Source organism: Apis cerana, linkage group LG3, assembly GCF_029169275.1.
Source record: "Apis cerana isolate GH-2021 linkage group LG3, AcerK_1.0, whole genome shotgun sequence".
NCBI lineage: Eukaryota > Metazoa > Arthropoda > Insecta > Hymenoptera > Apidae > Apis > Apis cerana.
The window spans coordinates 12,540,950-12,568,725 of record NC_083854.1 but is presented as its reverse complement, the minus strand read 5'-3'; the positions used below and the strand labels follow the sequence as shown (position 1 = coordinate 12,568,725).

The 27,776-nt window shown below is 36.1% G+C and overlaps 2 protein-coding genes and 3 long non-coding RNA genes across 6 annotated transcripts; 2 read left to right on the top strand and 3 right to left on the bottom strand.

The window, feature by feature from the left end:
• On the top strand, positions 1 to 8,816 carry LOC114577946 (uncharacterized). The gene is made up of 2 exons (XR_003698446.2): positions 1 to 219; positions 8,493 to 8,816. It is a non-coding gene; the product is annotated as an uncharacterized LOC114577946 (long non-coding RNA).
• On the bottom strand, positions 6,428 to 22,578 carry LOC108001112 (uncharacterized). The gene is made up of 4 exons (XM_028668327.1): positions 22,543 to 22,578; positions 6,929 to 6,972; positions 6,713 to 6,853; positions 6,428 to 6,613 (listed from the first exon to the last, which is right to left on the bottom strand). The coding sequence occupies exons 1-4, from the start codon at positions 22,561 to 22,563 to the stop codon at positions 6,568 to 6,570; spliced, it is 252 nt and encodes an 83-aa protein (XP_028524128.1). The 5' UTR covers positions 22,564 to 22,578; the 3' UTR covers positions 6,428 to 6,567.
• On the bottom strand, positions 10,040 to 16,082 carry LOC133665848 (uncharacterized). Its single transcript, XR_009829254.1, has 2 exons — positions 10,362 to 16,082; positions 10,040 to 10,251 (listed from the first exon to the last, which is right to left on the bottom strand). It is a non-coding gene; the product is annotated as an uncharacterized LOC133665848 (long non-coding RNA).
• LOC108001108 (uncharacterized) lies at positions 17,806 to 24,390 on the top strand. Of its 2 annotated transcripts, XR_009829256.1 has the most exons (4): positions 17,806 to 17,961; positions 18,061 to 18,641; positions 20,657 to 21,254; positions 21,341 to 24,390. It is a non-coding gene; the product is annotated as an uncharacterized LOC108001108 (long non-coding RNA). The 2 variants fall into 2 exon arrangements; XR_009829255.1 differs by having other exon boundaries at positions 20,657 to 24,390.
• A 987-nt stretch (positions 24,391 to 25,377) lies between these two features.
• Positions 25,378 to 27,736, bottom strand: LOC108001107 (protein obstructor-E). The gene is made up of 4 exons (XM_017061968.3): positions 27,548 to 27,736; positions 26,271 to 26,582; positions 25,745 to 26,141; positions 25,378 to 25,680 (listed from the first exon to the last, which is right to left on the bottom strand). Exons 1-4 carry the CDS (start codon positions 27,582 to 27,584, stop codon positions 25,560 to 25,562), a joined length of 867 nt encoding a protein of 288 aa, XP_016917457.1. The 5' UTR covers positions 27,585 to 27,736; the 3' UTR covers positions 25,378 to 25,559.
• Between the last annotated feature and the right edge of the window lie 40 nt (positions 27,737 to 27,776).

Sequence of the window (27,776 nt, the reverse complement as noted above, 5' to 3'; positions counted from 1 at the left end):
TGACCTATTGTTATTTCTATAACTCACGGTTACGGTAATATTAGTATATTCAGAAACACGCGACGTCGAGCACGCTCCCTGTTTTTGTCGCACACGCACATTGTCGTAAAATGTGTCACCAACCTCTCGCATATCTCCATTATTTTCCACATCACAGGCGAAAATTTCATTTTAAAAAAGGCTTGTAAGGGAAGGAAGAGGAAAAGAAACGTAACAATGGTAATATTATTTCTTTACACGAAGCTCGATAAATTAATTTACGCGATATTATGTTAATTATTATTAAATATTTAATACCCTGATCGCGAGAACGAAGATCAATTGATCGGATTAATTCGACACGGATTAATTCTGTCGAATTAACCGCAACTAACGTTTGATCATTCAACGATGGGGGCCGATCTTAGCAGTTCCAATCAACGGTATCAATCAGCGGACGGTATCTGGACTCGATCGATCAAGATCGTTGCGATTGATCGAACCCGTAGATGACACGTTTGTTCAATATTCGGAGGCGAGGAAACGTCAATCGGGTGTAATAATTTGTTCTAACGAAACGCAGTTAATTATTCTTCATTTATCGTTATTTATCTTCCCTTCGTTCGAGGAGAAAAATAAAGAAAAAAAAATTATTCGAAATTAATCGCGTCTCTTAATTACGCTTGATAAGACATTCGTCGTGTCTCGTGCAGCGTGCGGAAATTTCGAGATGTAATTTAACAGCGCGCTATAGCAATATCGGCCGTTTTGTTTCCATCCACGAGATCGTACTCGTAAGTCTCGAAGGCTTGCCACGTTGTGCAGCAGGAGAACTCGTGCGGCAAGGGAACATGTGTGGTTACCATTTAGGCGAGATTGCTTGCCCCAAGGGTTTAATAACAAGTTCCGCTAATAGATTCTCAGCGTTGCGGAAAGAGTTTATTTGCCACTCCATCTTACCGACTAAATCAAATTTCAAAAATCACCGGCTTTATGTATAAGGATATGTGCGACACGTATCTCGTATACGTGTAATTCGCGCGTGAATCGGATAACGCGTTTCGATTCTGTTTTATCCTTTCTTCCTTTTGAACTGCAACATAGTGAACGAAGATACGACTCTATATATTAGATCGAAATTGTTCGTTTTTCTTGGTGGAAAAAAAAATATAATTGACTTTGACGAAGAGATTCTTTTAATGTTGCGATTACAACTTCTCGAATATTTTATTCTTCGAAAGCAACCGAAACGAGCGATGATCGGTTGATATCTGTGAAGTGAGTATTCATGGAGAAGAATAGATGTCGCTGTTACGGTATCCTTAGTTCGTTTCAAATTATTCTTCTCACGGACCGGTATACAGTCCTCGTAACTTTTTTCGCTAGTAATGATGCTTTCGTCGTTCGTTCAGCATCTTCATTGACTTGTATCCATCTTTCGTCACAGCTTGTAATTCTATTCGAAAATGGATTCGTGCCGTTTCGAGTTCTGTGTGATAACTACGTTTCGAAATGCCGTAACTTTTAATCCTCCTTCGGTTGATGCGCGAAAACCGTCATTCCAAATACATCCAATTCCGCCTCCACTTTCGCTTTCCATTTATCCTGTTTAACACAGATTTCGGCTTATCTCGAGGCTCGTTTTCGAGATTCTCGTTCCCAGATTCGAATTTTTGAAACTATGATCGAACGATCCTTTTATCGATGGAATCTTTTTCAAAAGCTAACCTAATATTTCGATGCGCTTCGGCTGCATTCGTGATTCAGTTTTAACTCGTACAGGAACAATATTCCAAATTCGTTTATTTCTGAAAAAACAGTTAAATTAACAACGAAAAAGAAAGGAAAAGTAAGATTAGATTAAATAGAGTGTTTATGAGTCACAGTCATTTATTCTAAAATTGACATCTTGATGTGTTACACAACCTGATATAACTCTTTGTTGAATTGAAATTTGAACTCCTCTTTTATCTTTCAATATTTTTCAGTGGAAAAGCTCGAAGCATCGATAATAATGAATTATCAAGTAATAAATTAATCGACTTATCGATAGATTCTTCTCCTCGAAAGCTAACCTAATATTTCAATGCGCTTCGATTGTATTCGTACAGAAACAATGTTCTAAATTCGTGCACTTTTGAAAAAATAATTAAACTAGTAAAGAAGTTATTGTTAATTATTTGTTGAATTGAGATTATAATTTCTTTCCATCTTTCAATATCCTTCAATAAAAGGAATAACTCGAAGCACCGATAATAACGAATTATGAAATAATAAATTATTCGACTTATCGATGGAGTCTTCTCCTCGAAAGTTAACCTAATATTTCGATGTGTTTCGGCTGCATTTGTGTCCCAGCTTAAACTCGTACAGAAATAATGTTCCAAATTCGTTCATTTTTAAAAAAAAATAATTAAATTAATGCGAAAAATAATTTCCAATTAATCAAATCGTCTCGAAATCTCAAACTTTGAATTGTATCGCACGCGTGTACGACGTTAATTAAATTAAAAACCGAGAAAATCAAAATTTGACGAAGAGGAATCAGAGATTGATTCGAAGTTTGCGTCATGAAAGTTTGTCTCGAGGTAATAAAAAAAGAAAAAAAAAGAAAAAAAGAGGATGTTAATATCGTGGCAAGACATGGAGCGCGATATAGAAATGAAATTTCACGAGTAATTAAATTCTCGGCTTTTCAAAGTTTCCATGGGGAATTGATGAGTTCTAAAACGGAGATCCCCGACCGGTTTTCGTAAGTTCGAAGCTCTGCGGACCGAAAAACGAAAGCTTCCTCAAGAATCTTCTCGCTGAAACGCTTCGAGGTGGCACGTAAAGGAAATTGAACGCATTCCTCGACTGCGTTCCGCGCAAATAACGACTTGAAACATGCTTGACACCAGTGACTGATCTTACGTTATATATACACACATACACATATATATATATATATATATATATACACACATATATATATATAAGAAAATTTTAAAATTTAAACCAGAGCAAAATTATTGAATTTAACTCGATTTAATTTAACCTCTTTTTATAATTCCATATTTCTTTGTTAGAGGTTATATTTCGTTTTGGTTGATGGTAACGAAAAAGCAGGGAGCAACGTTTAAAGAAAGGAGTGAATAATCCAGATCGGAGATTCTTGTTCGAGCGAAGGGAAAAGGAGGAAAAAAGGATTATTTTAAATTTTTTTACTCGGTGTCGAATTTACTTTTCCGCGGCGACGTTGATATTCGTTGAATCGTTTGTTGAACGAATAAAAATTTCGGAAAATACGGCGGACGGTGGATCAATCGGAACAATTTTTTTCGACGGCAATTTCGCATAGACTTTCCCCTCCCCCCACGAAACTAATTTTAACAATTTTATTAAAAAGTTTTAAAAACGAAAAGAGATATCCAATCCCGTTCGCCGGAATATCATGGAAATACATACATTTTAATCCGAGCTACAGAGATAGGAAAAAGTTACCATTCTACTAAAATATTAACTTTATTTTCCTACATACACAAGACCAGTTTCAAAAGCGTAAATATTTTACCTCTTATGTATTTTCAACCGCGCATCAAATATTGACCTGTACACTTTCATACATCTCGGTACACAGAAGCCTCTAAAAACCTCTCGGTAGGGTAGGGTCGGGCATTTTTGAAAAAAAAAAAAAAACCATCAAATCCATCGATCTCTCTCCCGATCAATTACCGACAGGGATCGCGTTTCCAAAAAAAAAACCAAAAATCCTCTCTATCAGAAACAACGTCTTACGTTTCAAAAGCGTAAATATTTTAACTCTTATATACGTACATAAATATATATATATTTTTTGAACCGCAACAAATATCGGCTTACACTTTCGTGTATTATAAAAACCTCTAATAGCTGTGAAGAAAGAGAGAGAGAGAAAGATCCTAACCTAACTATAAAAAGAAACAATCGACTTCTCTCTCTCTCTCTCTTTCTCTCTATCTTTCTCAAAAGAAAAGAGCAGTCGTTCCCTCCCAAGCAACGTCTCACTATTTATCGATCGAGTTAATTTCGTACGAACGAGATGGTTCGCTGCTCTGGCCTCGCGATCAATCCTCGCCTCGAATTATTCAATGTTATCGTTATCATAAATTCGACGGCACCCTCATTCTCGCGCCAACAGCCCTGCTCCCCTCCCCCTTCGCCTCCCAATGATCCTGATAAATTATCGAGAGGGTTGGCCGGATCCAGCGTGGCGCGTGCTTAAATTTTCATAGCAGCCTTGCTTGCTCGCTTGCTTGCAGCAGGCCCCCGCAACTGCGACACGCAAATCCGATTCTGGAAACGTTTCCCGGATTGATCTGTCGAATACGAGCATCGTTTTTTTTCTCTCTCTCTCCTTTTTTTTTTTTCATTCCAATTCGCCCCGCTCGACGTTCGTCAACCTGTTGTGATTTTTGTTATCTTCCGCGCCTCCTCCACCATCACCATCGCCCGATAATACGAAATACGAGGCACAGATATTTTTCCCGAGATATTTCACCGATGCCTCCCTCCTCTTTTTTTTTAACGCGCGAAAATATTTATCCTCGATCCGTGTCTCCTCGTCTTCTCTCGCCCCTCCTCCCCCCTCTTCCTTCGTCCAAGGTTTCGATCTCCTTCAACTGCAAGAGAACAAGCTATTGTTAAACCAGGATCGAATAATTAATCGTTTAACGAAATTTCAAGTTTAAGAATTATTACAATTGGGGAGATAAATTTTTATATTTTTTTTTTTGAGCGCACGTTCGAGATAGGACGAATGGAAAGAAGCGTGCGTTCGCTCGGTGCAATTTTATTTATTATTCCATTCTATTAATTCGGTTGTTTCGATTAAAATCGTCGGATTCGATGACTGATCGTAATTATTATTACCATCGATATATATATATATATATATATATATATATATATGCGTGTATGTATATTTATCTATTCGATTTGAATTTCGAACGACAGAAGTGAACGCGAATCCACGACGATTTGAATAATTTCGATTTCTCGATCGAATGGATATGAATTTACATTGACGCCGCGTCGGAACGTGGGGAAGAGGGTGGAAAGAGATAACTTTGCGATAATAAGTGGATACGTTTTACAGTGATATTATTCCAAAAGAAAGAAAATAAAACGTTGATTGAAAGTTACGTAAATAAATGTCGAGTTTATAACGTGTAAAGATGCGGCTGGCTATATCTTGTATATTTGCGCATGAACTGGGCTTCCATTCTGTTTTGTTCAACCATTTTTTCAACCGTCTCGCAATAGTTCGAATAACAGGAGCTGGAAAGTTATTTTAATTTCAATTAAAATTATAAATTTATCATTTATAAATATATAGATAAACATGAAAATATGAATAAATATATATATAAAAAAAAATTACTATTGCATAATTAATTAATATAGAATAAATAGAAAAAATATAGTAACCAATATATAAAAAATATATAAATATACAAATATATAACGTATAATAATTTAAGTTAAAATAAAATAAAAAATATAGTTTTTTAAATATGCACTGTTAAAAATATACTTACGATTAAAAAATAAGAGAGAGGATCTATTTTATTGAAAACAAAAATGCAAAATGTGATAATCTCCGAGTCATTAGTTACTTTCTGATCACACCCTTAAATAACCAGAAAATATCTGCAGATGTATTATAGTGAAAAAATTAACAGGCAATTAAACTTGGATTAAATGGAGAATTGGAAATAATATTCCAAAGAAAAAATGCTTATTAATAAAAAAACGTTATGCTATTCTATAAATCGAATAGATACGAGCCAGATAAGAATCTAAACATTGATAATTTAAATAAAGAAAGCGGATTGTAAAAGGACATGATCTCTCAATTGAAAAAAAAATGTCAACTAAAATTAGGAATTATTGTTTATTTCTCCAAAATATAATGAATAAATAACGATAGAAATGCATATATTATAACAAGATGGCTTAAAATTGATTCATAATCCATCAACAGATTGAAGAATCCGTTCTCTTGCAAAATTTTGCGAATCAAATATGAATGAAAGTAGAAACTTTCTTCTTTTCCGACTGTTATCGCGACAGCGTATAAAAAATCATCGACAAATCATTGCAATTTCTAACACGAAGTAATTAAAACTTTTAGCTTAATTTTCCAAAAAAAAAAAACCATTTAAATTAAAACAGACGTTTCGAGATATCGTTATAAAATTGAAATTAAAACGCTTCTCAACCATTGAAATGTGACTCATCAATTATCAATTAGTTCTCCGGGTATTTTAACCTGTAAACGTTTAAAAAGAGGATTTAAAATTTTAATGTACGAGAGTTTCAACGTACGGTTGTTTATATACATCGAAACGATTATTTTTTACACATTTGAAAATGAATTTTCTCCATTTAATATACATTATTCGAGGTAGTAAAATAAGGGAACAGATCCATGTCATACATACAGTTTATTCCTGCTTCCTTTGTTATAAATAATATTCTCATCCTACTTCATATTCTTTACATTTGAAATCGAACGATTTCACGATAAAAAAATTCGAGGATATTATTGTATTATCGCTGAACGAGTCATAGGCCGGCATCCTCCGTTTCATCGTCGTCGATGGCGAGATGTCTGTCCAGTCCCATTAAGAAAAAATACAACTTAATTATCGCAAGGCATACGAGCCCGACTACTTTGTTCACTTTTTCAGCGACCACGTAATGATAGTACCTAAATCTGTCGAGGTAATACTTCAACGTATCCCTCACGTTGACGCGTTCAACATTCTTCTCCTCCTCTCGATCGGCTATTCTTGAACGTTCCTCTGCGTCCTCCCGTCGCGACGTCCCCTCCTTTCCTGTTAACCAATCCCTGTGTTTTACCGTTCAAAAAATTATATATGTACTCGAAAATGTATTTATTTGTACACATCAAGAAGAAACTCACGTCGTCGTTTGATCCTTTCTTCCATATTTACAGCATGATCTATCCTATAATGCAAGCATATATGAATATATATAAGATGAAAAGTATCTTAATTAAATTTATGGTATCCTTCGAAAATGAAAAATTGTAGCAAAAACCGCGCAAATTCCTCAATTCCGCCTCAACTTGAAAAATGTTCTCGAACATTCTTCTCCTTTTTCTTCTTCTTCTTCTTCTTCTAAATCACTCGAGAGCTTCCTTCCTTCAAACTTTCTTCTAAACGAAGCCAGTTACTTAAGAACTCGAAAGGAAACGAGTCAAGAAGACAAATAACGAAAGTTTCGCGCTGGATACATCTGGATTAAATTTTCAATGTTGCGCCCTCCCTCTGTTCTCCCCCCTCCTCTGGTTCAAAATAATTAATAAATCAGCTTTATCCACCCGTTCAACATTCGTCGATCCGTTTTCCCTCTATCCGTTCATTTAAAACTCGACCGTGTCATTTACTCGATCATATTTCGCGCGCTTCTGTCACGACCACGTTCCTTTATCTTCTCCTTAAATTACAATACGACAGAGAAGAGTGGGGGGAGGGAGAGAGATGACTGCGTCCCGCAGATTTCGTCCGCCTGCGAACGTGTAATCTCGTCACGCGCGTGAAAATGGAGGAGAATGAGAGAGAGCGAAACCCGATTACAATTCCACGTGTTTTCAACGGTTCGAAAAACGGTTCTGTCCACGTTTTCTATCCGGAAAATGACAGAGACTGTCAATATTTCGTAAACCGAAATTCTATTTCGGCGCGGTTTATGCGGAAATGCGATCGTGGTGGGTATAATATGATAAAAATATTTCGAAAAGCGGCGGAATTAAAATATCCAGTTTTCCAACACCAAAGACGTCTCTCTTTCTCTCTCTCTCTCTCTCTCTCTAGTTTCGCCAAAAGAGAAAAGAAAAAGAAGATATTTGAAGTAGGAATAACATATACGATGTGCCTACGCAAGAAAGAAATACGTTAGTTTGACTTTATTCTAGATGACCTATAACTTGTATTCTTTCTTTCTTTAGCTTTTACTTCTTTCTGTCGCGCTCTAACGTAAGAATATCGTGTTGAGATAACGTGTATATGTGAAGGTGCGACTCGTATACTTATGCGCGAATCGGGCGTCGCACTGGACGCGATCGCTGTTTCGATTCCGTTTTGTCTGCCCCCCCACTCCTCTTTCGAACCGGAGTAGTGGAACGATAGAAGGCATCGAGCACGATCCGCATAACACACGGTTTACTCCTATTTTTCCTTTATCGAATATATTCCTTCTTGCCGTTGGTTTTGGTCGAATCGTTTCACGATCTGTTCCTTAATAGAAAGCATCGCGACCTGTCGCTCCGATATTAAACAAACGTTTATTTTAAAGGATCGTGTATAAATTGCACAGTTGTTCGAGTGGAGAAAACGGATTTTCCCGCAAAGAAAATTTCTTATAGAAGATCAAAAAAACGAAGAGCGACGTAATTCTTACATGACGATCAATATACATCTTGCATTGATCTATTAATATCGAATAATTTTGTTTTTCTATTTTAGAGGATATATATAAATTGCACAGTTCTGCAAGTAGAGAAAGAAAGCGTTGAGCCTATATATATTTTGTTTGTTCCCCTTCGTTTCTTAATAAATTTACAAAATATTTCTCAAATATTGAAACGTGATCGATCAATTATCTGCCTATAAACGCGTATTTTGTTCAATCTGTCAACGTTTAAAAAGGGGATCAAAAACTTTAATGTATAAGAGTTTTAACATGTTATATTATACGTTATTACACGGAACAATTATTTTTTATAAATTTAAAAATGAATCTCTCCATTTAATATATATAATATAATATATTAGCATCATAGAACAAAAGCATCTGTTTAACACACTTTATTCCTACTCTATTCCTTATATTAAATATACGCTCTCCTTTCCCTTATCTTATCTTATCTCCAAAGAGATAAGACGCCTCGTCTCTCGAGGCAGGTGTCGAAACGAGAAGGGTAAAAAAATTAGGAGACGAGGATAGCTTCTCGCGTGGCTTCTCGCGGACGATTCTCGTTTAAAAGAAGATTAAAGAGATTTGACGTAATTACAGGCGGTGGAAAGGGAGCGAAATCGATCGCGTTTGTTCACGGTTGATAGAGCGTCAGGAAGCGTTTCGAAATGCTTCCCGGACAAAACATCGGCTCGCGAATAGAAAATCTCTCTCTCTCTCTCTCTCCTCTGTGCCGTTCCAACACACTCCCGGCCGCTTCGAAACACCGTTCGAACCGAACAAACGATATTTCCGTATTATCGTCGTTATCGAGGAAACAATAGGTGTCATATCCCGTGGCGCGGGCCAAGATCCGTTTGTTTTTCGCGAAATTTCGAAAAACTTGGAGCGTTCGTTATACCCCCTCCCCGTATTTTTCTAGCAATTTCACTAGTTCGATCGGAATAAATTCACCCGGAATGCTGCATTCATCACCGCCAATGCCGTTTTTTTATTTAGACCAATGCGCTGCGTCGGCACGAAAGAAAGAAAGAAAGAAAGAAAGAAAGAAAGGGAAAAAAGAAGGAAAGGAGTTGTTTAATCTCTCTCTCTACCGAATATTTTTTTCCTCTCTTTTTTTCTTTTCCCTTTTTCACAGCGTGTCTCGATTTAGCTCCCACGAGGGTGAGCGATACCGACGGGATATATACGACGCGTCGATATACGAGCAAGTGCATCGATGCGGAGGTTTTGACGGATCGCCGGCAAAGAATTCGTCTATTCGCCCGTTTACGACATTGATTTCGAGAGAGAGATATGAATATATCGATCCGCGTCACGACTCGCTGGGCCATTATTATTTATTATTACCTCCTTGAGCGCTCGTGGAGCAACTCTCCACGGAGAGACAACCCGTTCCGCCAATTATTCCCTGATATTTCTCCCACTGAAATTAGACGGATCGTGGAATATTATATCGATGTGGGTCGTATAAATATGCATGCGCGCCGCGGATGAAGGGGACAATTGGATCGAAGGTGGCAGGATTAGGTCTTGTCGCGTGAACGTGTTCACACGAGTTCACAATTCGTTCGATAATAATTTATTTAAATCGAAATTATGAATCGAACGTTTGTTTGTTTTATTAATTTAAATTTAAATTATTAATTTAAATTTAAAATTGGTAAAATTTATAACAACGCGCGTCCTAAAGAGCGTCCTGTCTAGCATCTTGAGCCGATCTCGAATTTAGATTTTCGCGGGTGTACCAAGTGTTCCCCGTCGAGAAGCATAGAGATAGCTGGATGGCAGAACTTCTCGAAAGCGTCCCTTGATATTTAAATTAGCCACCTAATTTTTCCTTCTCTTGCATTCGAAAGAAAGAAGAAGAAGGAGAAGAAAAAAAAAAGAAAGCGAAGGTAAAGGAATTATCCGCTTACCCGATCGATCAATTTCTCAATTTCTCCTTCGAAGCCGATCGAAAAAAAAAAAGAAACGATTTCACCGCCGATTTCTTCGTTTATATATTCCTTTTCATTTCTTACGATAAAATTGCTGAAACCGATCCAAAAAAAAAAAAATAGTGCAAATCGACTGTACTTGTACGAAAACCGATCCGTACTGCATTCACGAGCACGGTATTATTATCGTAAGACAAACTCGTAAAACTCATTTCGTATGTCAAATTCGATAATTTTATCTTCTTCCGTATATTTTTACGTGTAATTATTCCGTTCCATGAGTCACGGGGTAAGATAAAAACCTTATTGTTTTACCTTATTGTTTAAATCTTTTCCTTCGAGCGTGTAAGTATTTTCGAAAACGTTAAATTTAAAAAATGATAAAGGAACAAATATATATATATATATATATACATATATATATGGAGGAAATAAAATTAATAAAATTAAAATAATCAAATTAATAAAATTATAATAAGCATAACGCTGTTGGAAATAATTGGAAATGTAAATCGATGACGGTGATAATGTAATGACAGCGACGCGATAAAAATATTCGAAGGAAGAAGAAGAAGAAGAGAGAGAGAGAGAGAGAGAGAGAGAGAGAGAGAGAGAAAGAGAGAGAGAGAGAGAGAAAGAGAGAGATAAAATTTTCATTGACCGCGCGTGACCCGAGTCCGATACGCCGGATTCCTCTCCTGAAATTTCTTTTCCCGATCCACTCGTCGTTCCGTCTTTCGTACACCAGCTACATCCCCGTAATTCCGTTTCATATGTTTGCCCACGATGCATTAAAAAAGATAGAAGATTTCTTATTATTCCCCTGTTTCTTTATCGCGCGGAATATCGTGCACAACAATATCGGCGTGCGATGAAATGAACCGTGGATGTAAAATAAATTCGAGATTTGATTTTCCAACCAGTGAATAAAGCAAGGGAGCGAGGAAAATTTTCAACCGTATCGTTGATATCCCTTACCTCACGATCGACCTACGAATCCCTAGAACTACCACTTGCATCGAGAGAGAAATCTTTCCCCCCCTCCACCGCGCGTAGAACAAGAATTGCTTCGAAAACTTTATCCCGTTGCGCTCCCCTTTTTATGAAAAATGGGACGCTACCTCGGTTGAAAGGACAGAAAATTAAACTATGATAATGCGCTGTTGCTCCATTCAAATCCACCGGCCCATTATTTTATCTTTCCAGCGTAAAAAAGGAAGAAAAAAAAAATCCATTTTCTCCTTCGTTCCACTTGGTCTACCATCACGGATGCCCCGACTTAAAATCCTTATAAAGCGGTTAGAAAAATCAATTTAACCGTTTCGATTCAATTCGAACGCGTGGTAATTCTATAAATAATTTGAGGAAAGTGTTTACGAATTGCTCGCCCTTTTAAGATAAATAATTAAAACGTTAAAACCATATATGATTATATCAATCGTTGATCGAGTAAGTGAGATCTTTATTTCATTTATCATCCCCTCTACCGGTCAATCATTGGTATTTATTTTGCTTCCCTCCCCTCTTCCCCCTCTTCCAATGTGTATTATTTTGAATAATTAATAATTCGTGGTTATTTATTTCGTGCAATATCCGAGATATCCGATCGAAGAATCAATAAAGAAAGAATAAATGGCAGATGGTTTCGGTGATGGCAATAACAATGCAAATTCTTTATCAAGAAACGTCTCGTTTCTTAAATAATACCGAAAGCAATTCGCGTTCCCCGCATCGATTATTCGAAATTAATAACGAATCTCGAACATGATTCGATTAGCGATGAAAAGTTTAATTTGTAAAGAATTTCAATTTAAAAAAAAAAAAAAGACACGCAAATATATAAATGTTCTCGTTCGTTAAAAATATAATGCTACTTAGATTCGATATTAAGAACGATACTAGGATACGTCGAAATGAATAATATCTATGCCCTTTGCACTGGTAAACAGCGAGATTAGCGGGCTAATTAATCAAATAACGTAGCACGCGTCCAAACGTATGATTAATTATCGAAACGTTCAACTTAGAAACGATCTGTCAACCACTTCGAATCGATATTCACGTTTAAACAGACCGACATATATCTTACAGTGATCCGCTTTATGTGTACAAATAATAAGAGAGAGAGAGAGAGAAAAAACAAGAATTGGATGCAAGTTTTAAAAATACGGATCTATGCGAGTATGCGGTTTCCAAGCTACGAGGAATTACGTAAAAGGTTAAACTGAAATATGAACGTGCCTTTGTTCTTATGTTCAACGCGAAACGAGTATAAAGATGTCGGAGAGAGATTCGCTTTAAAGGGAATTAAACATATTCGAACGAAGTTGCGTGCGTTTGAAGGACGCAAAGAAAATTAGAGTAGGGAAGAAAGTAAAAATAAGAGAGGAGAAAGAAGGGATGAACGAACGGTAAATCTCGCGATACAGCGCCACGACGATTTGCAGTCAGCGCTGCTACTAATTGCGTGTCAGCCCCAATGTTTTGCGTTTTATCTGAGCGACACGTCGCTCTTACTATCTACCATCCGTTAACTGCCGTGTGAAATTCAGTAGTCCGAGAATCATGTGTCTCTGCTCGAAACACGAGTTGCTCGACCGTTTCATCCTCGGTTATTGTTCACTCTTTAAAGAACAAGTTATTCACATCTTTTTTGAATGAAGTTTTCATCGGTCAAAAACAATATCATTTATGCAGATACTTTTTAACAAAGTGATCCATGCTGTTTAATAATTATTCTAGAAATATTTTACTCGCTTCTCTTGATGTATCGTTAATCTAATCTAAGTGTTCAATTTGTAAAGATTTTTTTTCGTTTTTATCGAAGAAAAAGAAAATAATATGATCTACCTGCGACAAAAAAGATCTATGATTGATAATTTTTTTTTTTACCGATCGAGACATTTGTCGATGTCTACCTACGCGTCACGCATGCAAAGCTGTTTGTAGGCCTGTACAATAAATCGTTCAATTCGAGCTATTGTAGCATGACATACATATCATGTGACTCTAGGCCGATTGGCCAGACAGAAGCATCGTTAGTATCGGATATCGATTATCCAAGGGTACCTTTCATGTGAAATTTATCACTCGAAAAGATGAATCTAACTGTGCTCGACTTACGATCGAAATAAGCTACAAACCAATTCGTCGCCCAACTTTACCGACCGTGAGCAAAATGTTTCCAACCTAAATGTCTACAATCGCCTAGACGAGAATTCTTCTTTTTCAGGTAGCAGCAGAACGAGTTGACGAAAATAAAAATAATTACGTATCGAATTTTCTAACGCGATAAAATTCAAATTTTCTCTTGCTACATGGATTTATATTTTTTTTACCTCTCTTTTTTTTTCTTTCTTACGAAGCAATTTCATCGAGTTGAGCCAACACGCAAATTTACCGTACATCCTAGTTATGGCACGGGCCTCCTTTGTAGTAGCCAACTTTAAGACAGGGGCAGAAAATGGGAGGATTAGAAGGCTGCGGAAGGAGCAAGATGGAGGATTGAGGTAGAAAACGCAGAACCCACTTAAGGGCGAAAATTTTCGTTGAAACTCGGCAAATAAATAATTCTTGAACGAGGCATTTCCGCGGAACGAAGACCCACCTTTCCCTGGTACTATACTCCCTGATTTCAGGATCTCTATCCTCCTTTCTAGTTGAGCGGGATCCAACGAAGGCGACCTTCCCTTCCCCCGTGGGACAGAGCCACCCTTATCAGCCATTGATTTACATCTCGAATTGTTCCTGCGGGAACCCCGCCTACCTGTCGCACTTCTTCCATTTCTGTTTTTCTCTCCCGACATTCGACCGCCTCTATCTCCTCTCCCCCCTCCCCATTCAACTTTTTCCTTTCTTCCCACTTCTCTTTTACGAAATACTCTCCGTATCGTCACTCTTTCTCGCTTCGTTACTCTTGATCTCCTCTCTCTCTTTTCCCATTTCATGTCATCGAGATTTTTAATTTTTTTTTCAATTTTTTTTTTTTAATTGAAACAGAAATGTCGTTGAAATGCTCTTCTATATATAATCTTCTAAAATCCTTGAATCAAAACGTAGGAATTAAAACGTAATCCGATAAACTCGATATTATCATATAAATAGAACTATAATGCCATATGTGGAATATGCATAATTAGATAGATTGATTCGATTCAAAAGCGATGTTTATGGGAGAATGAATTAATCCTATTAGCAGCAATAGATGCGTACTTATTCTTGTATTTTCCTCGTTTTCGATTATTATTTGAAAAATATATATATATATTTAAAGGAACTTCTTAAAAAGATACTTTGATTTTATTGGCATGTCATTTCAAGGATTTCTGGGCCATCAAAAGTTATAAGACTTTCGAAATGTCCGTTATATTCGAGAGTTTTTAAAAGTTTCAAAGTTTCGCCAGGAGAATTTCAAGGGTTTTTATGATTCTCGATATTTACTATACTTTCCGTTCGTATTCCATCGCGTGAGATTATTATTATTATTATTATTATCCAAATTTAAGCTCGCTCGATCGATTCTTGCATCGATTCAAATTTTTCCCCCTCCGATATAATATTATAACATCGGTGCAAGAAGGATGATTATTAATCATTTTCGAGGGAAAAGCAGTCGATCATCTTTAATTACAACAATGTAATCCCCATTATGTATTTTTATATCGTTATATACATTGATTAAATTGCCATACCATTCATAATAGTGATTAATAGGTGAAATATTTTAGAAAGCTTGTAGCTTGATTAACAACAGTTAACACGATCTGAAACGCGGGAATGTCATTTGTCATTCATGCGGTTGAAAGTGCTGAAGCGTCATTCTGTCAAACTAACAACGTAACGACTTATCTAATAGCATTTGTATTCCGTGTAAGTGCAAACCATTATACATGCTTTCATTAATCTCTCGCATATACTCTCTCTCTCTCTCTCTCTCTCTCTCTCTCTCTCTCTCTCTCTCTCTCAACGTTGTACGTATAAATTTAATAAAAAAATTACCAACATTTTTAAATAAATATTTTGAAAATGCAATATTTAATTAAAAAAAAAAAACGACGAAGAAATTTGAAAATTAATTTTTATTTATAAAAATAAATATTTTGAAAATATTTAATTAAAAAATGATGGAAATTAAAAGTTAAAAGTAAAATTGTAAAAAGTAACGTTAATCAATCTGTTTTAATTAAATTGTAAGATATAATATATATATAAAAAAAAAAAAAACAAATAATCGATTACACGTTCAATCAAAATGTTACAAATTATTTAAATACAATTGCATGCATACACACACACGCGCGCGCGTCATGTATCTATTCATATTCTTGCAAAACGTTCGATGAAAATTATGATCAATTAATACAGTATGGATTATTATTTATTAATACGTCGATTTTCCTGTAATAATTCGCACATGATAAAGAATCGTTATATGTTGTAAACGATTACGGATTGGAATACGGCTAGAAATTTTAATTATTGAAATTATTAACAAGGAGATATCCCTTATCGATACAGCAAATTAAGCACTATCCCGGTCAATTGATTAATATCTTTCGATATTGAATATCTTGCGATTCGTTCCCCGTTATCGATTATGCATTAACACCTGCCATCATTATGCTAAATAGCTCGTTTAATCTAACAAATCGCGCGTCATCACGTCACGCGATGAAAATAAATTTTAAATTATTATTACGAAACAACAAAATTATTACAATCTCTCCTCGTTTTCCTCGTTTATAGAGATATTTTCATCAAAAAATCTCGAAATATAAATACGATTAAATTATCAGAATAAAAAATCGGACACTTCGTCCTAATTACTTACATACGTTTATTTCCAGTATTATTCTCTCTCGAAATTTTCTCAAAATTCGATCCTCTCTATCCGCCAAACATACACCTCCAATTTTCCACCGTTCTATGCTGTGTATATACCTCTGTCTCCACGTTTTTTTCCACGATTGCTCAACACGATTAACCGAACAACGCGCGAAGAACGATAGAAACAATCGGCAGTAAATATAAAAAAGAGCTATATAAAACGCGTTCGGTGACAATTTCGTTTTCGTCCTTCTATTTCGCGTTTAAAACGCGTGACAATAGTGTTTGTATCTGTTTCCACAAAAATGTGAACTATCAAAAATATGAAATTGCCACCCATAAACATCGTTAATGACGTTAATTATCGCGCTAAAACCGTTACACTTTTATCCTTTACGTTATTTAATATGTTATCTTGAAAGTAATTTCGTTTTTTCACACGAGCGTCGCTAGTCGAACGTTATCCAGCCAACTTCGTTCTAAACCGTGGTGTTCGGAAAGTAATTTCGTTTCTTCACACGAGTGTCGCTAGTCGAACGTTTATCCAGCCAACTTCGTTCTAAACCGTGATGTTCGGAAAATAATTTCGTTTCTTCACATGAGTGTCGTTAGTCGAACGTTTATACAGCCAACTTCGTTCTAATCTGTATTGATATTGTATATTTTGTGAATTGATATTTCATAGTTAATTATAAGAAAAATTCGTTCGATTCTTTGCACTTGTGTTTTTCGTGCGTGATAACAAAGAGATTAAAAGGAGCATTTTTTACTTTTTTATTACCGAAAAGATAAGAATGTTCAGGCAAAAAAAAAGTTTCGCGAAGTCTGGAGAAGGTGTACAATCGCCAGTGTCAAAACTGATTTTCAAAATTTCATTCAGACTGTTAAAAATGCACTATATTCTGGAAGTCGAAATCGATGAAGAAAAAATAAAGACACCGATCGAAACAAACCAACAAACTCGAGAAATTGCTGAGATTGAATTTGTCGAATTCGAGTGTTCATGATCGACTTGTGAAACGACTAAGTGTTTCATTGTTGTGAAAAGAAACGAAATTACTTTCTGAACAATAAGCAAGTTCGGTTACATTTACTGAAAATGATTGGATCCGAAGAAGTGATTGGATACCGATGTTTGCTCTCAAGGGATTAAGAGAGTTTTACCTCTTCCCCTTCAAATACAGAAGAGAGGGGATAGAATGTGTTCTGGCCTGTCTTCACGCCTCCGTCTCCGGGACAATCGAAAGAAAAGGAAGAGGCAAGGAGGAAATAAGAGGGGAGGTTTCAGCGAGAGTGCACCCGGCACGTGTTACGTTACATGGAACCGTGCGATTGTTTCCCCAATTCCGGTTCAACTCGTACTCGAATCCATGGACAAACATCTCTTGACGAGCGGAAAGGATCCCTCTCTCTTATTTACAACGCAGAGGTACTCTCTTTGGTGGAATTTTCTTTCCTCGATAAAAGCGTTTATATCTTTTGATTAAAAATCGAATAATTTTAATTAATAAGGTCGATTTATAAAGCGTGACATTTTTTCATTTTTCATTTTTTTCATTTCATTTCATTTCATTTTTCATTTCATTTTCGTTTCATTTTTATGTATGAAAAGAAGAGGAATTTGACGATATACGAGCTTTTTATGAAGAAAAGGTTTGAGATTATAAGGATTATAGATTATATTTATATTACGTTAATCATAACTTGAACGAAATATCGTTTCAAACATCCGTGAAGGATGGAATTTTCTCAGGTTAGTAATAAAGAAAGTGTTGAAAACAGATCCAAGGCCTGTGCGAAACCCAAAGTCCTGAATTTTATTTTCAACAACTCAAATATTTTCGCTTTCCAGATCTTCGATTTAAGAATTATTTACTGCAATGGCTATTCATTTCACAAGGAAGCGAGCGCAAAGATGTTGGCCAATGATGGGGAAAATTTAATAGTCCAAGTTACTTCGATAAGTTACTTCGATAATTTACTATTCAAAACATAATAATATTCGCGAATAATTGTACTGTCAAACGAATAAATGATTATTCGAGCATTTTAATAAGTGATTACTTGAAATAATTTTATTCAAAATTTTTAACCAATTATTTTTTCAACGTGTTAATCCCCAACTTTAATCTTGATCTTCACGCGATTCTCTAGAATTGGAAATTAATTCTAAATTGAAAAAATAAAAAATTTCGAATAAAATTACTTCAAGTACTATAATTATTATTATGTTTTGAATGATAAGGTAACTTCAACTATTAAATTTTCCCCATCACTGCCCTCGAATGGAATTATTGGTCCCCTTTTAAGTTTGCATTTTCGGATTGGAGGAAAAATCAAAGGGACAGTCTTCTAGATCGGATCAGAAATAAAATGGAATTCAGCAACGACATACAGATTACGTTACAGAGTCGTCAATCAAAGTCAATTAAAGTAAGTCATTCACATTTTATCGATGGTCTGAGCAATACTTTGTTAGATTTATCTCGCTCTGTTTGCATCGAGGTTCGGAAAGAATCATTCGATAAATAAGATAACGTGAATTGAACTGCGAACATCCGAATATCAGATTAAAATTAGACTTTTAATTAAGAATTCTCTTAAGGTTTTCGTTTCCTTCCTCCCGCTAGGCTCGTAGACACTCGTTCATTCTATTTCTTGGTCGTCTACGCAGTCGCAAAGTTGGACGGAACTCGTTATCGGATAGAACGGCCGATTACCGCCTCGTCCCGAGTTCGTCCTCGACTTTTAACGCGATTATACCGTTGTTGAAACGCTAAATTACGCGGCGCAGCGAGAGTTAACGCCCACGAAAACTGCGAATATCCGTACAATGTATCTACATAAACCAACTTAGGAGGAGAAATAAAAATTCATCAAGTCCGATACATTTTTTCCTTCCCATTTCCAAAATAATAATTTCTATGTATATATTTATTATAATTAAATTAAAAAATTATCTATATATGTATACTTAGAAGCTATTATTTTGGAAATGGAACTATTATTTATAAAATTTTTTCCATTTCAAAAATAATAGTTTCTATATGTATATATTTATTATAATTAAATTAAAAAATTATCTATATATGTATACTTAAAAACTATTATTTTAAAATGGAAAAAATTTTATTAATTCCAAAATAATAGTTCCAAAATTTTTTCCATTTCAAAAATAATAGTTTCTATATATTTATTATAATTAAATTAAAAAATTATCTATATATGTATACTTAGAAACTATTATTTTGGAAATGGAACTATTATTTATAAAATTCTTTCCATTTTCAAAATAATAATTTATATATATATATTTATTATAATTAAATTAAAAAATTATCTATATATGTATACTTAAAAACTATTATTTTAAAATGGAAAAAATTTTATTAATTCCAAAATATTAGTTCCAAAATTCTTTCCAAAATAATAGTTTCTATATATTTATTATAATTAAATTAAAAAATTATTTATATATATACCTAGAAACTATTATTTTGGAAATGGAAATATTATTTATAAAATTCTTTTCATTTTCAAAATAATAATTTCTATATATATATATTTATTATAATTAAATTAAAAATTATCTATTTATATATATACCTAGAAACTATTATTTTGGAAATGGAAATATTATTTATAAAATTCTTTTCATTTTCAAAATAATAATTTCTATATATATATATTTATTATAATTAAATTAAAAAATTATCTATATATGTATACTTAGAAACTATTATTTTGGAAATGGAAAAAATTTTATTAATTCCAAAATAATAGTTCCAAAATGGAAAAAATTTTATTAATTCCAAAATAATAGTTCCAAAATTTTTTCCATTTCAAAAATAATAGTTTCTATATATTTATTATAATTAAATTAAAAAATTTATTATTTTGAAAATGGAAAGAATTTTATATTATATATATATATAATGGTTCCAAAATTCTTTCAATTTCCAAAATAATAGTTCCTATACATATATTTATAAATAAAAAAAAAATCTCTCACGATTTCTTTTATAACATTATCATACAGTGAGAAGTTGATTAAAATAACAAAATTCCGTCTATATCGGGAAACAATCGTTTTAAAACGTTACACGTTGTGACGCGTAATCGATAAAATCGCTTAACGGAACAGAAAGATCCGGCGGGATAAAAAAGAAGAAAAAAAAAAAAAGAGGGGGGGTAGAGAATCGAAACACGGTATGTTCAAGAATGAAATAGCAACGGCTCAAGGAATCAATCGAGCCTGAATATTTGAAGCATCGGGAATCTGTAAATAGGGAAAATTGCTCTAGCTGTTCGAACAAAGCCATCTTCCTTCGAATTCCATTCAACAACGACACCTCTTCCTTCCCTCCCCGCGCATACTTTGGATAAGCCATTTACCACAGATATTATGACGACGCCGTAAACTTTAAATTATATTTTTTTCTTTCCAGAGAAGAAAATCTGCTCCTGTGGAAAATTCGCGGATACAAGCATTATACGAGCATTCGAGAGTTCGAGATTCAGGAATGAATGAAATTGAATTAAAAAAAAAAAAAAAAAAAAGGAAAGAAAGGAGAGGAAAAATTTTTAACTTTATCCGAAAAAAATAATCGAGGATAAATGGGATGCGACTTGGAAAATTACAGCCTAATTACGTTTTAAGAGGATGATACGATTTCACGTTACGCGTTAATTGTTTAACAACCTTAGTTCGAGAATTATACATACGTAACTAAAATTTCAACGATTACGATATTAGCGGTTGTTTGCTTTTCATTTGCACACACCGTTTGCGTTTTACACGGTTTAAGCTTCGATACGGAAACTGTTATACCTAATTAGCCACCGTATACTTTTTATTAACGCCCATCCAATGAAATCCAGTTCCAAGCAGGACTTTACAGCTGTTTCGTTTGCGCGGTTTTATTCGTAATTTCAGTTGGAAAGAAGGAATTGCGAGTATGATCGCTTTAATCTTTGAAGGAAACGCCTATTTTCGATGCGTTAAACGTAGAATCCAAGAACGTTTTATTTCTCATTCGATATAAGGTTAATTCGACGATAATTTAATTTAATTTAATGTGATTTTAATATTCGAAATAATCTTTAAATATTTTCCAATATACTTGTTTCAGCTACTTCTGTGCAGAATTATCCGAGATCGAAACTTCGCTCCATCCAATTTCGAAAGATCGATAATTCTCCTTTGTTCGATACGTTATTGTATCATATTCCTCCCTCATTTGACGAATATCGAGGACGACAGAGGGAAGGAAAATGCGAGCGGCGTATTACAAAACTTTGCTTGTAATTCGTACGTGTAAAAGTAATTAGTAGTAGAAACGACAATTGGGGAAACGCTCCACTCCTTTGCATAAGTAGCGTAACGCGATTATCGCGGGGCAATCGTTTCTGGACCGCGATACCGTTATTTATACCAGTAAAAACCTCGACCCTCCTCGTGGATATTAGTTCGAGGTAAAAACGCCCGCCACCAGAATCCTGTTGTTTTTAAACGAGTTTACGCTTGGAAATACCTACTTAACCGTATTCGCATAATCTCGGGTGGGAGGGGTAAGAACGGATTGAACCTGAGTCGGTTTCGTTGTAAAAATGTAATGAAGCCACTGGGTAAAAATTTAAATAGGAAGAGAGAGAGCACGAGATCAGAGATCACTGTACTCTGCTTTAACTTCCGATAAGAAGGAGAAAAGGTTCGAAGCAATCGCTCACTTATTCCCCGGCAATCGTACACCTGTAAATGAACACCCACTATCGCTAAACCAATCGTTGTTTGACCAATTTTACGAGACCCTTCCTACTCCACCTGGAGAAATCGATTACCGATCGTTTTTCTCGGTTTTCTTCTAATTCTAAAAAAAAAAGAAAAAAAAATAAAAAAACGAAGAACCGGACACTTTTCCACAAGCCTCACCGACCTTTACTCGAGGGAAATCGTACTGGATACCGAGAATTGGAGAATCAACTTTTAGAAAGGATACCGGTGCGGTAAGTTTCGGATTTCTCCTCGAAATTCTCCTCGAGACGAGAAGCGAGTTCGATTGTTTTACTTTACCGCGTAATTGCCACGCTTCGCCGCTGTGTAATCTCTTAACCGAAGCCAATTAACGATGAACAAACGATTATCGAACTTATTATCCGAATTATCTCAAATTTATATATCGGATAATGGTAATTAGTTTCAGGAATTATTTAACGGGTAATGCTTTTTTTTTACTTCTGTGCCGAAAATTATATCGTCGAAAGATCGAGAGAGAGAAACGGTGAAAGGAGGTGGACGATTGGTAATGAAAACCAAGAGGAAGCCAGCCCTTACCGTTTGAACACCAATTTGCATATTCTATTGACCTTCTCGTGGTTCGCTGGTTCTGTTATTGGCGTAACTTTACCTTTCAAACCGCTCCTAATATCATAGCTATTCTGCCCAACTTCCACTCTTGAACGTTATCCCGATAGGCGGGCGCGAGTGTCCCTCTACAAGTTAACGTACGCTTACATACACGCGTCTCACCCTCCGCACTGCTCTTTATTACGTTCAACCTCGATTATCGGAATACCGTTTAACCGAACGCTCTATTATCCAAACATCGACGTTCAACATCGACGAAAGTTGGCGAAAGATGGCCCACCTATCGTACGAATTATATTAACGCCAATAATCACGTGATAATTTTTTTTTCTACGTCACTCACGGTGACGCGATTCGTCGATAATTCGTTTATTTTGAATTTCCAGCGGGTAACTCGATCACTCGGTCGTTAAATTTTAACTGTTGCGAAGGCGAGAATTTCCGCTTTCCCCTTTCCTCTGTACACACCAGTTTAAGGTATTGTTACAATCAAGCCGGATTCAAGCTGATCCTCCCTATAACGCAAGAAATTTCAGCTTAGATTGAATCGAGTATAAATGAATACCGGTGCGATTACACGAGCGCGATGTAATCAGGGGACAGTTTGGGAAAGTTTAGATTAGTCATCTCTGTTCTCACGATTATTACAAGTATACGCTTCTCTCTTATCCTTGGCTTGGCGAAGAAATATCAAATTGTCTCGTGTTTTTCATCAACGTATAGAAGAAGCGTCTACGTTTGACATTTGGAAAAATGTATATAATATATATTAAAGGAAATTATGTAATTATGTACAGGTTAAATCATTTTCCTGTTACGAAACTGTTTAACCTACTAACGTAATATTTGCTATCTGTATAACCGATAGGGCAGTGTTATGCAATACATATATCAACTTTGGAAAAGAAGCACGGCAAAAATTGAGGCCGCTAGTGTGCAATGAATATATAATAGTACATTGAAGAAATAATGATTCTGATAAGCATCAAAGATAAGATAAAATAGAACGTTAATAATTATTCTATTATTCTCGTGAGAGTTATTAATAATTAATCCTGTTATAAATAAAATGCATTATTATAATACGTGTATATTTACAAATAGTGTGTTAATACGAAAGTGGTTTGTCGACAAGAACAAAAAATACCTAATGAAATGTCCAGGAGAAAGTTACTCTCGATACACTTCGTTGGTTACGAAAGAAAATTCAAAGATATTTTATTCAATTCCATACGTGTGTTTATAATGATTCCCTAATATCGATGATATTTTTCATAACAAATATTTTAAAATAAATTATTGGCTATAAAATTCGTTTCACATTCGTTCTTGAATAATAACAAAAGTGGGGAGACGTTAAAAGAAAAAAAATGTAAAAATGAATAAAGTAAAATACAATTTATTATTCATGAATATTCAAATGTCTAAATGCACGCATAATTACATGCGAAATAAGGATGTCATAAATAATTTCTTGTCGTTGTTGCGTCGATTTTCGATTATAAAAAATTTAATTAATTTAATTTCCATCTTTATATTATATTTAATTCCGATAAATGCTAAATGCTAATACGCTACCAATTTCGTCGCTTATATATTTTAAAATAATCTCCTTAATTATAGCGATCATTTGTTGCAGATTCTCTCATCGGCCTTTTCGTTCTATCGTCTATAACAAATTTCTCTAATCTTAATTCTTAATCGTATTATTCCTCTTTTTATCATGTTTTTATTATCTCGAGATTAATTTAAATTTTATATCACACATATAAAGTAGAGATGAATGAAAATATCATACATGCATATATATATATATATAAAAGAAACGCAGAGAGAAAGTAACTGGAACAAATTTCTACTTGCGTTACTTGCAACATTTATTTTGCAAGATATATACCGGAAATCAATACTACGCTTCGAGGAGCATACAAAGTAGCTTGTAAGCGAGAAATAGGATGCAGTAAAGAGTCGAACCAGCCTAACCTATCTTTCTATCCCAGCATTGTTTTATTTTCTCGAGTAATTCATTGATTTCACGCGCGTGGAGGGAGCAGAGATACTTGTGCAATTGTGTAGTAGATCTGACATTTAGACTTTAGAAAGTTTCTCCACACACTCTCCAAATACGAAATAAATGTCTCTGTATAACGTATTAAAAATTATTCTTTCCCATTCTTATCCTTTTCGCGATAGGAAGATTGTTCCCGCTTTTCATCGAAAAATTTTATTTAATTTTTGTTTGCGTTGAATTTTAACAATCCAAAAAATTTAACAATTTAACTAATTTATTAAAACCATACCACTTACCATTTTACGATACCCTAAAAAAAATATGTAACATCGTTCGATCGACTTAACTTTCTTTCTCCTTTCGATTTTTTACTCGAGAATGAGTCGCCATTCGGTAACGATTATCCCAAACACCTGGTAATTTTTCCGATGTCTTTCACGAAACACTGCACCTTCTCGCCAACTTACCACAGAGGTATACTATAAGTCCCACTCTGTATCCAATGTCTCTTCCCCACTCTCGCTTCGATTTCATAGATGGATAACCAGTCTGGAATCAAGATTGATCGAAGGGATTCGCGCTTTTATCCTTCCCCCTCCCCTCATCCTCTACCCTCGCCCGAACTTCGAGAGAACGATTATCTGCATTCTTCTGCGAACCGTTTCGAAACACACGCTCAACGGATAACGCGTTCTCGCGTCCCTTTTATCGATCGTTATTATCTCACCGGCGACGACGATAATTTCGTCGTTTTCGTTTCGTTATAATAATAAACAAAAAAAAATACACAATTGTTCGGATAATAATAATTTCGTTCGTGAAAAAAAAAATATATATATATATAAAATACGTATATATACATACATATATATATATATATATATATAATATTAAAAATGTTTTATTATCGAGGCGACGTTGAGCCGATAAACAAATTAAAATCTACACATATATTATTAGTTTAGCCTTAAATCTAGGTCGGTTTCGCGCCTTTCCTTCTGTGCTGTCCACCGCTACTCGGTTTCGGCTTCGGTGGCGGATTCTCCAACGCGTCCAGCTCCTCGTCGGTCAACTGACCCTTGTACCAGTCTTTGCTGAAAATTTCAGAGATTTCGGTGATCCCCTCCGGAAAAATGACCCATTCATCATCGGGCTCACCATTCGGGTATCTTCCTCGCCCAGTCGCATTTTCCAGTCCGCTCGTCGAACGCTTGCCCCAACTTGCACCCGCTCCTCCTCGGTATCTCCCCGTTCACGCACACGTAAAAGTACTGGCAATCCTCCGTGTCGGGGTATCGCGGGTGCGTCGCTGCGATCGCCTCGTCCACTCTCGGGCACGTGAAGTTGAACAGCTCCCTGGAACCGCAACCCTTCTTCTGCGCCTCGTCCGGCCAGTTGCATATACCCGTCTTCTCCGAGAACACCAGGCCCTCCGGGCACGTGATCATGTTGAACTTCCCCTCCACGCAGTAATAGAACGTGTTGCATATCCTGGTGTCCTCGTGGGCGAAGTAACCGTGCATCCTTGGACAATGGGGGGACGGCTGCGGTTTCTCTGCGGAAAATGGAGGAGGAGAGAAATCGATTTTCGCTTATACGCGTATACATGTGCGTGTGTGTGTGTGCGCGCTCGCTTTTTGAGCGGAGAGGAGGAATAATATCTCGAATATGGCAATTGCCTTACGCAATTTCGGCCTCTTGGAGCAATCGATTCCGAAGGGGAGGTCGCACTTCTCGTGCTGGGGGCTAAAGTCGTTGAACACGAGGCCGTCGGGGCACAGTTTCTCTACGACTTTCCCGTCCCGACAGTCGTAATATTTGTCGCACTGCCCCGGATCGGGGAAATAACCGTTCGGCTCGGGACATTGATCCGATACCTCTTCCTCGTCCTCCTGGAACTCCTCCTCGGCGGGCCGCTGCTTCCTTTGCGGCAAACTTACTTTCCTACGATTCTGCTCGAGCGCCTCTTGCTTCCTCGTCAAACCGGTGACCGCGCCTGAACAGCGAGACGATTCGTCACTTTTCTCTTTTTTTATTATTCTGAGATGCAGAAAGAAAGTGTTTTTTATTATTCAAAAAAATTGCATTTCCTAATTATTTCTTTCATTTTTCAAGGGGAGATTTTTGTCCCCGATTCCGAACAATTCCGTTTTCTATTCCTTTATTCCTGGGAGAAAAGGTGGGGCTTTGCGGCAATGCGGATGCATTCGCCTCGTGAGGAATGAATTTGAATAAAAAATACGAAGAAGCGAGAGAGACAGGGAATGAAAAGCGGCGAGAGAGAGAGAGAGAGAGAGTGTATTTTCAAGGCGGCGCGACGTCTTGCGTCCCTGAATAAAACGCCGGTTGTAAACGTAAACGCAGCGCGCCGGTCGACCTCGCGAGCGGAAGAAAGCGAGAAAGTGCGCCGCTCTCAAACGGTCTCCACGATCTTAACTCAACTTTCCAACGCGTATTCTTTTTGGAAACGTGTTTCGGCTCGATTTTCGGGTCGGAATAAAAAATTTTTTTTTCGCTTTCGAGTGAAATTTCACTGAAAGAACCCACGTTGAGACGATCGTTTCGATCCCGATCTTCGATTACGTTATCGACCATTATCGACCGGGATCATAGAGATACGATTCGAATATTTTCTCTTTCCTTTTTTTGAATTTTTATCGCTTTTTAAAGCCTTTCCTTTTTGATACGTTTCAGGAAAGATCTCGATCCAATCGATAATAATATTCCATATTTTGTATCCACCACGAGGATCAGATCGACCGACGCGCGTATTAACGGATCCAGTGAGAAGTAAAACAATATCTCTGCTAAAGGTCACTGGTCAAACTGGCCAGCGTATCTCGATGATCCGTTTGTTCCATAATTTTTGCAATTCTACCCAGCGAAAGGAAACTACGCTCGAGTTTAGGAATTAGAAAACCAGTGAAAATATCATAGTTATTATTTCTAAAAATTACTCACCGAGGCAAATCAGCAGGCACAACACCTCCGTCTTCATGGTGACGGAGGAGGAGGAGGAGGGGGAGGAGTCGACGAGAGAAAAGGTAGAGAGTTACGGTTCGTTTTTTCTCCGTCTTTTATCCGGGAATCGAGTCACGGTCGTCGTCGTCGTCGCCGCGAACGTGACGGAATTGATGACTAGAGAGTACTGGATCGCATCGAGAGGCTCCCAGGCCCCTTATATACGCCC